Source organism: Glandiceps talaboti, chromosome 17 (assembly GCF_964340395.1).
Source record: "Glandiceps talaboti chromosome 17, keGlaTala1.1, whole genome shotgun sequence".
Lineage (NCBI taxonomy): Eukaryota > Metazoa > Hemichordata > Enteropneusta > Spengelidae > Glandiceps > Glandiceps talaboti.
The window spans coordinates 14,180,256-14,196,406 of NC_135565.1; the positions used below are offsets into that span (position 1 = coordinate 14,180,256).

Genomic DNA, 16,151 nt, shown 5'->3' on the forward strand with positions numbered 1-16,151 from the left:
ATGAACAGTGAGATTGCCTTTCAGAGGCCATGTTACATACAGAATGAAACTTAAAAGCAAACGGGGGTGGGGGTGGTGGTAGTTATTACTCTTGGTAATTGAGTCTTCAGTTTACTAAGATAGACACATACTTAAACTATGTCGCAACATGTTGATACAACAGTGATAAGCTATATTGAATGGATGTTGGTTTAATTACAGTCAGTAGGGTGGCTCTCTGAAAGCTAGATCAATAAACTTGCAGTGTACTGTTTTGAGACTTCTGATGTTTACACTATCTCAATGACAGGGTGATTTATTAGATTCATGCAACAGAGGAACTGACACCACCCACTTGTGTAATCTACACATTGAACAGCAATAGTTTTGGTCTGTGTCTATCTTGGTAAAGCAAACCCTTAAATTACAGTATTATATTATGAATTAATGCCCTGTAGCACTGGTTATTTCAACACATGGAAATTTGTTTTCTGTATGTTAACATATATGTAACTTTAACTTAAATATGTAGCTGTTATAGAACAGTGAACCCCCCCCCCCCCCCAACAAAACTAAAAAATCAGCATTGCACTTATGTCATGCTATGCATTGCTACGTCAATCTTATATTGACTTAAGTTCTTAAATCTCTGATTACAAAATACTCACCAGTATAGGAAATGAGCTATCCTGACAGATGTCAGCGCCCTCTCTAGGAGAAATCTTGCCAGGGCCGAGTCATGATAATTCTCATACTTCAGAGCCTGACAAAATTGTAATCCAGAAAACAAACATAATTATTAAAAACATAATGTTTTGCAATTTATTGAGTTACAAACAAGGACTTGGTATATGTTATTTCACATTGATTTTTTCTAGTAGTAAAATATAGTAAAGTTGTTTTATGAATTAAAATTCCAAAATAACTACCCAATTCTCATCCATATGGCCACTTTAACATCAAATATAGTTATAGTAACATTTTAACATGCCGTGACACTCACCTGTACAAGCTGTGGTAGGTAATCACAGAGTTCATCATCTGCTAGACTTCGAATCCATTTAACTGCCATGGCGCTTACTTGGCCGTCGGCAAACCTAGACAGTATCAAAATTGGTAATTGTAAATTATGACATAAGAAACAAATCACATAAACCTGTTTATGTACAAAATTACTTAAATCATTATGGACCAAACCGTCGCATTCATTCCCTCTTCATCATTCCAAAGTAACTACATTTTACTGTCAGGAACCACGAACAATATATTCTCCATTGAAACTGTAATGTTTTACATTGTCATGGGAACATATGTCAATCACTATGACAACAGACAACTATAATACTGTGGGTGTAAAAGTTGAACAGCATTTACAGGTGCCGATGGTCCCCAATTATGTAACATACAATTGACATATACTGATTACTATGACAACAGATAACTTACTGTGGATGTAAAAGTTGCATAGCATCTACCGGTGCTAGTGGTACCCAGTTATCTAACATACAATAGATATCATCTAGGCTAGACCAGTCCCAGCTTTCAGCTACACGTAATACCCAAGGTAGGGCACTAGGTTTGTTATGTAAATAATGGCGTTTAGACCATAGTAACTGACTCTCAGTCTCTGACAATCTGTATGTAAAGAAACGAAAGAAAGGTTAAAACACAAAATGCACCAAATAAAATCTTAAAAGTATCTACTGATGTCCTTTCTAAAGATATAGCAAAGTGACTGACACAGTGGTTGTTGTTTGATAAGTCTACCAACTAATCTGTTTGACTCAATCTGTCTGCTTGACTGTGTATATTATTGCTTATCTTTTTGGTACCTAGTAATGGGGCTGGCAGACAAACAAAATATACATTCAGTCAACCTGTCTCGTTGTGTGGCTGGCTGACTGACTGACTGTCTTTGGTTTCTGTCTGTCTGTCTCTATGTTTGTCTGCCTCACTAAGTACCTGTCTGTGTGGCTGACTGGCTGTCTGTTGTCTCTGTCTGTCTATCTGTCTGTCTGTTTCACTAAATACCAGTCTATGTGTCTGACTGAATTCTGTCTATCTGACTCACTGTCTTTTGAGTGTCTGTCTGTCTGTGTCTGATGGACCGTCTGTCTGTCTGTCTGTGTCTGATGGACCATATGTCTGTCTGTCTGTCTGTCTGTGTCTGATGGACCATCTGTCTGTCTGTCTGTCTGTGTCTGTCTGTCTGTCTGTCTGTCAACTTGATTGTTTCTTCATAACTCCTTGCCAAACATCATCTACATAGACCCCTTACCTGGTTAGTGAATCCCTTTCAAATATGGCATTCAGTTTGTTTTGGTCATCACCATCAAGATTGTCAAATGCAATCACTGTTGGTTCACTTCTTTCAACAGGTGGGAAATGTACCTCACCCCCATAATTAGGAAAATCAACCTGGAAGGAAATGTTACATTTAATACAAAAAGCTGCTCTGAACACTTGGTAATTTACACACACACACACACACACACACACACACATTATAATTTCTAGTCATCCTCATCCCAGAAAGCATTACGCACAAGGGCAAATTGGCAACAGCGCCCTCACAGACGGCGTATTTACATGCTTTTGTTTTTTCCACTTGCAAGCCAACATCGGTTGTACTCACAATATTTTCTGCGCAGAATATCCCATCCAACTTACAGAGAAAGAAACACCTGTTATTCTCAAAGTGGTTTTTCTATAAAACATCTGAATGCACATGTAGAATAGGATATAAAGAGAAAGCATTAAAGTTAAAATACTGTCTTTTACCTGTAATATGATACTATGGGTATGTAAAAGATTGGAGGCACAGGTTCCGATGGGGCTTGCTCTGTCATCAGGCCACAGTCCAAGTAAATGACTTCCTGATAACATCACACTACGGACAAACAAAACAATTGTAACATATTAGTTTCTTGAAAGATTACTTCCTATTTTGTAGGAATCAAAGCTCAATGTAGGGTGGAACTAAAAGTACAAAGAAAGAATTCCATAAAATTCTTAATGGATGGAGGAAAGCATAAAAACAAATTCTCTGTTATTTACACATTCCACTGAAAGAATGTTACCTAACATGTATCACAATCGGTGCATAATTGTGACTGCCATGACTAGGAATGCGAAGCACCAATACTGGACAGATTGCACAGAACCCATACATGTTAGTCTAACTACTAGTAGACCACTCAACAGTGTGCCTTCTAATGATAGCCAAATTTTGTTGTTGAGTCAAAAAAGAGAAAAACTGGGATTTCTTGTGAGTCACCATCACATAGTAACAGAATAGAGGAACATCAAATTTTGGTGCATCATTAGAAATTGTGTGTGTCAGTGGTGTGTCAAATTGACTTAGAGGGGCACACTGCCCCTACAGCTGTTCTACTTACTTCAAAAGTTACTGAAATTCACCACTGAGGGCACTAGAGCTGTGCCCAGACAGAGGTACTCATCACCTTTCAGCTTTATTCGAAAACATAGGTCCAAGGTCTTACTACAAGACTAGGTTAGTTGTCAGCAAGTGGATTTAGTTAGTCTAGACAGGTGTCTTTGTCCCCACAATGTCAATCTTGACAGCTGTGCTTGTATTCACCTGTTGTCTGTGATAATCCTAAGGTTCACCATGGTCGGTTACTTTATGTAAGTATTGTGAATACAAAGTACCTTCCTTACCTTTTGAAGTTAAATAGTGATACTGCCACCCACCCCAATGGCTTTCTTGAAGGGTGTTTACTTTCTGATGACACACTAGTTCCAAACAAAGTAAAACATAGTCTGGTTTCCCTTGGTAATTTATTCATTTGCATACCTATGGTAAACCTGTAAGACAGTCATACAGTAATTGTTAGATTTAATAACAACACCTACATTGACAAATAGTGTAGACACTTCCACGAACTCAGTCAAGCTGATTGGACATATTCAACCTTTTACACTACATTGAGAATTTAGTTTGAATGAGCTTTTCCTTCCTTCCTTCCTTCCTTCTAAACAAACAAACAAACAAACACACAAACAAACAAACAAACAGACACAATCAAAAAATTTAGTTACGTGACTCACTGACATAATTGTGAGCATGGCGCAATATAGATACATTAATAAATGCGCAGACTTACACTTGATCAAAAACAATCTTATCAAAGAAACTGGTAGTCACTCTTTTTGTCTTGGTTGTTAGGTATCGGCATAACTGTTTGCCACCATAGTAAGCACCACATGTCAGGGTAAAATGGTCAAATCTGTAAAGAAAATGATGATAGAAATGAAAAGTAGGTTTTGGGTACATCCCTCCCCCCAGCTGTGATATCTGTAAAGAGATTAGCTGGTATTATGTAGATAGATAGAAAAGTAAAAACAACATATGCTATAATTATAACACATATATACACACTTCAGTGATTGGCTTAGATCATGTCACATGGTATAGAGTAGTAACCCATAGTGACCTCAATTTGCATACAGTGGGGCACTATTATTGTGTTCTATTTTACCTAGGGCACTATTCATGTAGCAAAGGAGTCTTACCGGTGATTTGCTTGGACTTTGGGAAGAATAAGTGTCTGAGAATGTGATGTGTTATAAAACACACATTGCCTGGCCTTATTGTATGAGTGTGTTTGTGTGTGTGCCCGTGAATGAGTACATACATGCATGCATGCGTGCATGTGTGTGTGTGTGTGTGTGTGTGTGTGTGTGTGTGTGTGTGTGTGTGTGTGCATGTGTGTGTGTGTGTGTGTGTGTGTGTGTGTGTGTGTGTGTGTGTGTGTGTGTGTGTGTGTGTACATGCACGTGTTATGCATGTGTGTGTGTGTGTGGGGGGGGGGTATGTGTGTACACATGTGGTTGGTTTAGTTTAAACATTATCTTACTTTGACTTCCACTGTAATGGTAGTCTGTGAACACTAGCAATCCGTACTGACAATTCATCATGGAGTGTAGTCACTGGCTGGGGTGGACGTGGTTCCTTTACACTAAGTGCAGTATGTCCAGTATCGAACGCTTTACAGTACATATCAATCAAGCTATGCACAGCTACTGTTAAGTTCCGTATTGTACCATTAACCTGTAAATAGCTGGCTGATTTCAACTCTCCTGTCATACGAGTGATGTCATTTGTTTCCACGGTAGCCAGAGTTGCACACATTGCCTTCACTGTTTGGATCACTTTGTTTGGGGTAATTGCCATGCTTGGGTCCTGTAGAAATAGAACCAGCATTAGAATCAGAATGGGTTTGGGAATCTCATTTCTTTGAACTAGAATCTGAATCAAACTGACAATCAGCATTAAGAATAACAGAAAAAAAAACACTTTACTCATAATAACCATGCATACCTTCTTAAATGGATATTGGGCCTTGGCAAAACAGCTGATTTCAACACACAGTGTTGTTCGTGCAGTGGTTGAAAATGAATATTCATGACCCATAAGAGCCAATTACCTTCAGTGAAAATTTCATGAATATTCATTGTTCAACCATTGCATAAAAATTTCAGCTGACTCCCATGATGCAATGTGGCTCACAGCAAAGATTCCCAAAATGGGGGACAAAGTCTTTTTTTGAACTTACTTGTACTGCAGGTGATGTAAACAATGGCATGATTCTGCAGAACCAAAAGTTCATGAAAATGTCTTGAAGCGACATTTCCCTTTAATCTGATTTCCATAGAATAAAAGTACTTCATACTTACACTGGCTGAATCTTTAAGTTTATCACACTCTTTACGGAATGCCTCCAGTAAGACGGTCATACCTTGGGTAGACACTGCAGTAGTTATTGGTTTCTCAAATAAATGATTATAGCTTGTAACCAGTATATCATTTGTATCATCATCATCCTATCAACGGAAGATCACGTCAAAAAAAATCACAAAAATTGAAATCAAAAGAATCAACGAGCTCATGAAGAGGATCGATAAAAAGTACACAATTTCAACTGATAAAGAAGATTAGTAAAATTCACCAAATTTGAGGTCAAAAGTACGCGTAATTAGACATTTAAACTCTTTCATATAGGTTTGTCTGTTTTATGCCTTCATGGCCTGTAAACTTACTGGGACAGAGGACGCCGTATTCCAGTTACTGAAGTTCCAGCCATTTCACAGGTAACCACCACAAGAGGGTGCACTGCAGGTTTGGCAAAGTGAGTGAGGGCTAAAATTTGTGTCATAGCCACTGGTTGCATGAAGCAGTGAATGAACTATGTGTGAAAGAACTCTGAATGTCCAGAACTGAGTATTTCAGTAGTGGTTAGGAATGCTTTGATTACTGGTAGTCGCTAATAAAATAGTATTATGGGAACAAAATAGAGAATGTGTGGTAACTTTGTGTCTGCTGTTTTTACGCTACAACATATTCTGGCCCTCACTTCCTACCCCATTATGGCTTGTTAACAGCACTCCTAGTGGCCAAACCAGGAAATCTTTTCTCTTTCCTATACCCAGAATATGGCGTATTGATGAATCTAAAATACATCGCCATCAGTAGTAAAGAGAGTGAAATATGGAAAAACAAAAGGATTACAACATTCTATGTAAGAGGGCGCTATTCAGTTGTAGATACAGGAAGTATTGGGTGAGCTTGCACAATGTATATGTACAGATTTCCTGTTATATTATATTTTAAACAACATTCAGGAAGTAAAACTTGCTGGATGTTGCAAGAAATCAATCATTCTTTTCAACTTCAATCCAGCAGAAGTTATGTTCTGAACACTGTAATGATAGCCATCTGGTGAAATTATTTAAGGGAAGTAAAATGATTTATTGTTTTTTTAACAAACTGTGTTTATTCATACATGCATAACAATTCAGTATTTATAAAAGTTCATATCAATTTCACGTCTCACTTCCCATAAATATTTTTTACAGCTTAGCTTCCACAATATGTACAGCTTTACTGTGTATTTCCAAATTTTCTATATATAGTGAATATCATAAAATCTATGGACAACTATTTCCTACACTTTGATGTTGTTATATGACACTCCCCCACCCACATCAAGACACAGACAGAGACAAACAGACAGACAGGTGGGTATATAGAGACAGACAGACAGACAGACAGGTGGGTATACACAGACTGACAGACAGGTGGGTATATAGACAGACAGACAGACAGACAGACAGACAGACAGACAGACAGACAGACAGACAGACAGGTGGGTATACATAGACAGACAGACAGACAGACAGACAAACAGGTGGGTATACATAGACAGACAGACAGACAGACCGACAGACAGGTTGGTATACATAGACAGACAGGCAAACAGACAAACAGACAGACAGACAGACAGGTGGGGTATATATAGACAGACAGACAGATGACAGGCAGGCAGGCAGACAGGTGGGTATGGAGACAGACAGGTAAGCAGACAGGCAGAGTCAGACAGACAGACAGACAGACAGACAGACTGACAGACAGACAGTCTCAAAAACTTAAATCAAGAAATGTTGGACTTACTGTCCTGGCTAACTCTCGATTCACTTCATCTCTATACTGTAAGACAAACTGTACATCTTTCTCAAACTTGATACAATCTTGTACATATTCATAATCACCAAGTAATGTATCACTGAAATAAAAGATGAGTATATAAATTGCCACATATTAGTGTCAATCAGTAATACTTCTCATACACAGCCGTACTCTATTGATATCTTATAAAATATATATTCATCTATTTTTGTAACATTTCATTTTTAGACTGCAGTCATCAGGACAGCTCTGATAACATCAAGTTTGCATTCACTCATTTTAAATAAACATCCCGTCTGAGGTAATCTGAGCAGCAAAAGCCTGCATGGATACATACATGTACAAACCCTCACTTATTTATAATTGTGAGCTAGAACAGTGTTTTTGTTAAGGGTAGTAAGAAGGTAACATCTACCTGAGATGTCCTCTCATTTTATTGGGATTTCCCACCAAAATGATGGTACAATGCTTTGGAAACTACATTGTATGCCAATTTTACCATACCTCCCTCTTCTTTTACTGGGGTTCCCCTACATGTACCTTAGCAAAAACACTGTAGAACGACACATTTACGTTCCGTTACCATCAAAACCAGAACAAGTGACCAAAGCAAAGATTTCAGAAGCCTTCAAATGACTTGAAAGTAACTTCTGGCGAAACTTGTCAAAGTTTCAAGCTGTTGTTACTACAACAAGCATGTCGAGTTTCTTAGTGTCCAATTTGAAGACTTCAAAAGATTTCAACTGATTAGAGAGTAACTATAGCATACATGTACTTCTTATGATTGAACAATGTAATTGGACAATACAGACAACTGATGTTAATTTCTCAGTTTTCTAACCAATCGGAGTGAACCTTACAATAGGCTTCAGGTGCATGAAAAAATTTGAAAACAAGTTCCCTATTCGCTAATATCTTACTTGCATAGATATTCAGCCAATCCCAGCACCTTTAACATGTAGCCATCACCTGGATCATTGATCTCATTGGTTAACATGTAAACAGCTTGACTGATGATGTGTTGAACAGATGTTTCCACTACACAGAGAGAAAATTAGAAAACTGATTGGTTGATATACCAGCTACATGCATACAAACATTACAGCCTCAGGCAGTTGCAAAACTCTGTATACACTGTGAATGTATGTATTATGGCATACATGTATGTACAAATGTATATTTCAGAAAAATGACACTTTTTCTCACCAAGGCGCTAATCTAGATCAACAAAGAAATAAGAATTTTGATAGCATGTTTACGGCAATAGTGATACTCTGTTGATTTCTCATACCATGCTTGTCTTGAGAAGTGAACATGTTGGTAATTATGATTTCAAATTGTGAACCCAATAACCTGATTACAACCATAACAATGTTATTCAAATGAAGTCATTAATATGTAAATGTATGCACACAGCAGACATGAACACAGAAGGTAACACATCATGCACGCGATACATGTGAAGTCTGTATGTGATAATTTATATGTGTAATTCTGTAAATTTAACATATATTTAGTGTTTGTTCACATTCTCAACACAAGCATAGTATCAGAGATAAGCTGAGTACCACTAGCACCATACATTTAGGCTAGAACTTTGACAACTTACCATCACAAGTAAATGTGATAGGCTTACTAGCATGACGACTGTGTACCACTAATTTGACACTGCTTTCAAATCCTGAACTGAACGGGTGTACAAAGATAGGACTGATCACATGACCTGGGTTGGTAATGGTGTTACTATACTCATAATGACTTCGGAAGCTGACAAAGAAATAATCAATCAAAATCAATCAATCAATCAATCAATCAATCAAATAATCAATCAATCAATCAGCCACTCAATCAATCAATCAGTCTATCAATCAATCAATCAATCAATTAATCAATCAGCCAACCAACCAACCAACCAACCAACCAACCAACCAATCAATCAATCATTAAAATCAACCAACCAGCCAATCAATCAATGTATAGAGCACCTGACAAATCATCATTCAATTAACTTGCTATGAGAATAAAGCAAAGTCATTTTATGAATGAAATTTCAACTCAAGAGTCCAAAATAATTAGAGAAGTGATTAAAAAAATGTTCAATGGTAAGACATCATCAAGGTGTGCATGAACTACAATGGGACATCATCACATGTCATGGCACCAAAACTTATAATGTAAGTCATTCTTATTTATCCAAATAATTTGTAAAGAAGGTATAGTTTGAAAACCATAAAAAGTTAAAACTGTAAAATACACTATAAAATTGTGTGTTGTATTGGGATAAAAAATCATCATTATAGTGGGACAAGCAAAAGCAGTTGACTGGGTGTGTTATGACAATATAGATCTTGTTATATAAAATACACATGTACGTAAACAGAATATCCCACAATTCTTCTTGATTTGTAGCCTCAGACATCAGCTCCTTGAATTCAAACAAAGCTAACTAAAGTACAAAATTTTGAGGGAAAAAAAACTTGACATTTCAAGGTAAGCTAACCACTGATACATTTCAGATATCATGCATACATTAATTACATTTAGCAAAGATTCAAATTTTCAAATCTACAATTGGGAAAATTTTGTCTGTTTGCCATTTTTTTCTAAATATGAGAACACACTATGATTGCAATTACTTCAATACTATACCAACACTATACCAACACTATATCTGGCAATACTTGCATTGAATAATGTGGATTCTCCACTTCCTATCAAGGTTTAATGGTTTTAACAGGACACTTTTTGGAGCAACTTGGGATAAGCGTTACCTCCAAAAAGTCCTGTTACATTTACAACAACATTGAAATCAGAGTAGTTTTCTTACTAACTACTGTGAATGTAATTACTCAAACACTATATACCTGGCAATACTTTCACAAAAGGCTGTGGATTCTTCATCTTTCTCTTCAGCTAAGTCAAATAATCCATCACCAAAAAATATCCGCTCAGCCTAGAAAATGATGTAGCAAAGAAAAATGTTTTACCACCTATGGTACATGTATACATGCACTTCATTATAACGATACAGAACTACTGGTAACAATCTCTGAGATCTCTGCCTAATAATGTAGCAAAGAGTTTTACTTCCTATAGCATAATGGTATACATTGTACATAGTACATCAATGGCCCAGTACAGAAATAACTATCTCTGTGATCTCTGCCTTGAAAACAATGTGGCAAAGAGAAGTGTTATAACTTATACTCTACAACTGTATGGTATAGTGAATCTCTTTTCTCTCAGGTGAATATTTGTGTGTACACAAAAAACAGGATTAATTATAGTACATGGTGTACAGTATTTCACTCAAACTAACACTCTCTGATTGTGAGATCTCTGCCTAGAAAAACATGTAGCAAAGAGAAGTGTTACACCCTATGGTATATTCATTATAATTATTAAGTACAAAATTTACTGCATTTCAGTCAAACTACTACGACAAGTACTAGAATTTGTTAATTGACTTCAGCAAAAGATGATGTAAGAAGTGCTGGTTTGGAATCATTATGTTTGAGTGCCACTTAGCATCACTACATAACATATATACAGTACATGTATATGACTGTACACATGACATATACACTGTATCTATATTTAGTAGTACATGAAGTATCACTTTGGTATATCAACCCTTATATTTGATTACAGGTCATTTCAGTACTTTATCATCATAACACGTCAAATCTTGCTGACAACATTACAATAACATCATATATATAATATAACAGTATCACTTCAAATGGTGAGATAAAGTCTGACCTTTGACCTCCTTGCAGGAAATAAGACGAGAAAATGGGTGATAAATTTGTTACAGTTTTTGAAACCCCAGTAAATATTAACTGAAACAGAAATATGTTCAAATTTACACCAGTTCCTTGACTTCCACAAGTTTCCATTGGGAATACTGGTAGAAATACAGATTACATTGTACATACATTGTACATACTGTCAAATATTTTATATTCCTGGGATTTAATTTTTGCTGAAAATTGAAATTTTCTTTGAATTTCCTGGACCTAATTGGCACTGATTTAGGAAGGTATACGTGGTATCTACATGTAAAAATGAAACATATTTCAAGAATTTTATTTTGGTGGAAAAACCAAACCAGCAAAGAAATGAAAATACATTCTACATGAACATTTAGTGTTTCACAATGCTAGTCTAGAAGCTATCCAGATTGCCATAAACTAGCACCAAATTCTTTACTCAGTTTAATTTACAATTACCACCAACAGCTATGGTATTCCATATTGGTTTGTTAATACAAACCAATTGCATTCATTATATGACAGACGAGATTGCACTACTATGTACCCAATTACAAGTGCCTATCAATATCTGATGTATTGCTACTCACAGATACTGTTCAGTTATAATAATGCTAGCATGTACATTTGTATGTGGTTTAGCTACATTTTCAATAGTAAAACTTAAAGGCATTCCCCTAAACATGGTGAAGGAGATCTTCAGATTCAAAATGAATGCATAGCCTCTAGACTATACAGTATACACATACAAATCTACCTACTTTATTTTGTCATTCACATGTCAAACATGCAGTTTTTAACCTGTTCTGTACCTGAATGGCAGGAACAAATTTTAATCCTCCCAAAAATCTCAAAGACATTTCAAAAGTGGAGTAAGATTTGCACAATTCACTGTACATGAATCGACACACTGGACGTCTGTTGTTAGTGAAATGATTTAATACATGAATGTTAAATCTCTTAATAAATGAATATTTAGATATTAGTGACTAAAGTGAACAAAAGTTCATAAATCCACATACCTGGATATCTGTGGTTGATGCTCCACAGAACGATATTGGTCTCCATGTGGATGGTCTACTCCTAGTCACCTGCTCAGGTTTACTTGTAGGTCGTGGTGACCCCGATACTGTAAATGACCTTGTTGGTGATTTAGGTCTTGGTGGTGGTGTGACCGACTTTGATCGTGTAGGTGACTTTGGAGGTGGAGGTCTCTTAGGAGGAGTCAAAGGTCGTTTGATTGGCGAATCATCACTTAGTGATGCTTTACTGTGCGAGTGCGTTGATGGTGTCGACTTCTGTGTTAAAACTTGCGATTCTGCATATGATGGAGGTAAAGTTGCTGCCTTACGTTGTTGAGACTCCTCGTATGATGGTGGCGAGTCTGGTGCTGTTCCATCACTGGTTGTTTTTTCTTGTTCCTTATGAAGTGGATCGAAATCAATCCAACTGGCAACATTTCCAGCGATGTTACTATCACTACAGCTAAGCCGTATCATACTAGGACTCTGGAGAGGAGAAGGTGGTCTGGGTGGTACTGGAGGGCGATTTGTTTCAAGAACGTCAAACTCTCGTAAGATGTCGTCCATTGAGCTATCAGTTGTATCACTTTGTGGTTCACGTCTCGTTTCTGTTGTTACAGTGATAGCTGGAGTCTCCTTGGATTGACCTTTACCAGTCCATACAAACACCTGTTTTGTGTTAGAGGTTTTACTTTTATCTCCAAGATCAAAATGTTTGTTTGATGATTGCTTAGTGCTTACAGTTACTGATGATTGAGCTGTGATCACTTTAGTAGGCTTTGCAAAACTTGAGTCTTCAAAATTCTGCCATGTTTGAAAACTTGTCTTAGATGGTGCTGAGGTGCTGAGAAATGATGACACTGCTGCTGATGATGATGGGGATGGTATAGAAGGGACTGCTTGCTGAGGAACATTCGGCTGCTGGAAACTTACTTGCGGTCTTCTTGGCACTGGTGCAATTACACCAGAAGGGAGCGCAGTGGAAGGAAACTGACTGAACTTATGTGGTTGAGATGTTGAATGTGATGAGAATGATGTTGATGATGAATTCATTGGTATTCTATTAACACCTTGCATTCGATAATCCCAACTTTGTGATGCAGTTCCTTGTAACCCTGGTGCATATTTCATAAAGGCAGATGATGAACTGTAACCTTGCTGCGACTGAGAAACCACTTGTGCATGGAATGCTCCAGAAAGATCAGAACCAGATTTACTCTGATACAGACCAGGAACATTACTCTGAAAAGTCACTTGTTTCTTTGACATAGTTGTTTGATTTCTGTGTGATAATTTAGGACTATTAGGCAAAGATTTTGTCTCAACTGGATTTATTGCTTGGGAGAGTAAATTCCATGGGTCTTGAGAGGAGGACAAACTTGATTGTGCAGCTGTTGTACTTTGAAAACCTTTATCCATACTTACCCCAGTCGTTGAGCCGGCACTTGATGGTGTAGAAGGTGATGTCTGTGATCCAAATATTTCTAATAGATCTTGTTGATAGGTCGTACCGGTACCACTTATAGTTAGGGGTGTTGGTTGATGTGATGGAGTTGGAATTACTGGCTTAGGATCAAACTCTATCAAGTTAGGGGGTTGGGCTTCCGGGGTTGTTGCACGATGTGGTTGTGGTGGCCTAGCTGGTTTTGATTGACTTCCAGTTCGTGTTACTGGAACACTCCGATCATTTGCATATGATGGTGATATGAGTATTTTTCGCTGCATGTCATCTAACTTTGCAGTTTCCATACTGATAGCTAGAGCTTTTTCCATCTCTGCTTCTTCTTTACTCAGTGCTATTGCTTTTGCTAAATCTGCTTCATATTGGAGTACCTCTGCTGACTTGGGAGGCACTTTAGGAGTTGGTGGATACCCACCTTGTCCATTCTCAATTGGTGCTGCCATTGCATACCTTGAGTACTTGATCAAGTGTTACTAGACATACTGGTCACAACAATTCCTCCTAGATTGTGCTATCCCAATTTCTTCTTCTATGGACAGGGATAAGTCTTCTATGGATAGAGGTATAACAGTCTGTTTGTATGGAAACAGGGATAAGTCTGTCTTGCCTTCCACTGGTATTTTATATTTTGATCTTGATCTCCACACAATATTTTAGGTAGAATGTTTTCCTCACTGTAAATCTTTACTGAAAAAAAAATTCAGAAGAAGTTACCTTGATGAACATTTTATTAGTGGATAAGTAAACTGGAATTTCTGAGGATAAAGTTGAAGATACACCCTCCCCCCCCCCCACCCCCTCCCTGTGTAGATACACATATGAAGTAAGGAATAAGGATGAAAGTACATGTCATATTAAGACTGGAACCCACATGATATGTGAGTGTAAGTGTGGTGTACTCGGGGTATTTACACAAGTGCTTGCAATGTTCTCTGTGCCCGTACTTTCACAAGTGTAGCAAGTGAAAGTACAGCAGAAAACACTGCAAGCACGAGTGCAAATACCCCTGAGTACCCACACTGGAAGTCACATGGTATGGTGTTCTGTTATCATGACATGTATTTATCTGAAATGGCAAATTTCCATAAAATCCTAAAGCGCAAGCATGCGATTTTGTGTGTAAAAAATGATTGCATCCTCATTTGCATATCATTTGTATGCAGGTATGCAATAATGTTTTCAGTATTGTACGGCAGTGAAAATACCACTAGTACGTGCATGCACCAGTGCAAGTAATCTCTGGTATATATGTAATAATGAAAGAAATTCTTTTTCAAGTTTTAAAAAATTATTTGAAAAAAATAAAAATATACAAAATTGAAGATATAAAGATAAAACTGTCATTGTAAACTGACACATCTGAAAAGGTGAGTAAGTTTGTAAAATTTTCTAGCTATGATTTATTACCATCGTGACCATGTCTCTAACCCTCACCTTTACAATCATCTCTTAATCTGGGCCTTACAATGTATCTTAACTCTGACCTTAAAAAGTTCAAATTAACCTTGGGAAACTTGATACAAAGTACTGCTTGGATGTTTGCACGATTGTTTTCTCATTCCATATAATTTTTTTAGTTTAAAATATCTACAAATTTACCAGTTCAGTACACTCTATCTAAAGAGAAGTGATGTTGACAGTTATCAAATATAACAATGAGTCACTCTATTCTAAAGTAAATACATCCATATTGATACTCAGTCAATACATTGTAGTAAGTCAAATTTACTAACAGTATAAGATCATGAATATTTAATATTGCAAAATATATTTTTCCCTCAGAATTTATTGCAGGATATATTTTTTATCATGTTTACCCTATGCAAAACTGAAATTCAATTTGATAAGGTATGGATGTATTCTTGAGTTCTTCTGGTGTAAACATTAGGCCTAATGATAAAAATTGTTTGGTTCCGATTACACTCAATTTTTATTTTATTTATTTATTTTTTATGTGTGAGTGTTTAGTTCAGGTAGTTGTATTTTCCATTGTTTTTCATATGGTCTCTGTGTTATTGGTTTCTTCTCATCAAATGTACAGCCATTACAGATTGGAAGAACAGTTTTATATTGTCTTTTTTAAGTTGATGTCAGTTTCTGTACCCACTATTCCTGGTGACACTACACAATTTTCGTGATTTTATTATTAATTTTTTTGAATATCTAAAAAAAAATGTTGTTTGATTCTGGTTACCCGACCCCCACCTATTTTTTCACGCTGACCCTAAAGTTTTTTGTTTTTTACATATTCGAGAAGAAAAAAAATTGCAAAAATTGTGAAGTCTCGCAAGAAACAGTGGATGCGGAAACTGACATCAACTGAAAAAGACAATTATAAAACTGTTCTTCTAATCTGTAATGGCTTTACATCCCTGATGAGAAGAAACCAATAACACAGAGACCATATGGAAAACAACATAAAAACA

The 16,151-nt window shown here is 36.8% G+C and overlaps 1 protein-coding gene across 1 annotated transcript in view; it reads right to left on the bottom strand.

Moving 5' to 3' along the window:
• The window catches only part of LOC144448094 (phosphatidylinositol 4-phosphate 3-kinase C2 domain-containing subunit beta-like), a 28,400-nt gene extending 14,232 nt beyond the window's left edge, over positions 1 to 14,168 (bottom strand). Inside the window, exons 1-14 of the mRNA XM_078138248.1 lie at positions 12,264 to 14,168; positions 10,333 to 10,421; positions 9,078 to 9,235; positions 8,389 to 8,506; positions 7,454 to 7,565; positions 5,680 to 5,826; positions 4,860 to 5,185; positions 4,107 to 4,229; positions 3,661 to 3,807; positions 2,761 to 2,869; positions 2,258 to 2,397; positions 1,426 to 1,614; positions 983 to 1,076; positions 648 to 742 (exon numbers count right to left, since the gene is read on the bottom strand). Coding sequence (XP_077994374.1) covers positions 648 to 742; positions 983 to 1,076; positions 1,426 to 1,614; positions 2,258 to 2,397; positions 2,761 to 2,869; positions 3,661 to 3,807; positions 4,107 to 4,229; positions 4,860 to 5,185; positions 5,680 to 5,826; positions 7,454 to 7,565; positions 8,389 to 8,506; positions 9,078 to 9,235; positions 10,333 to 10,421; positions 12,264 to 14,168 — 3,752 coding nt within the window. The remainder of the gene's footprint in view (positions 1 to 647; positions 743 to 982; positions 1,077 to 1,425; positions 1,615 to 2,257; positions 2,398 to 2,760; positions 2,870 to 3,660; positions 3,808 to 4,106; positions 4,230 to 4,859; positions 5,186 to 5,679; positions 5,827 to 7,453; positions 7,566 to 8,388; positions 8,507 to 9,077; positions 9,236 to 10,332; positions 10,422 to 12,263) is intronic.
• Positions 14,169 to 16,151: the final 1,983 nt, after the last annotated feature.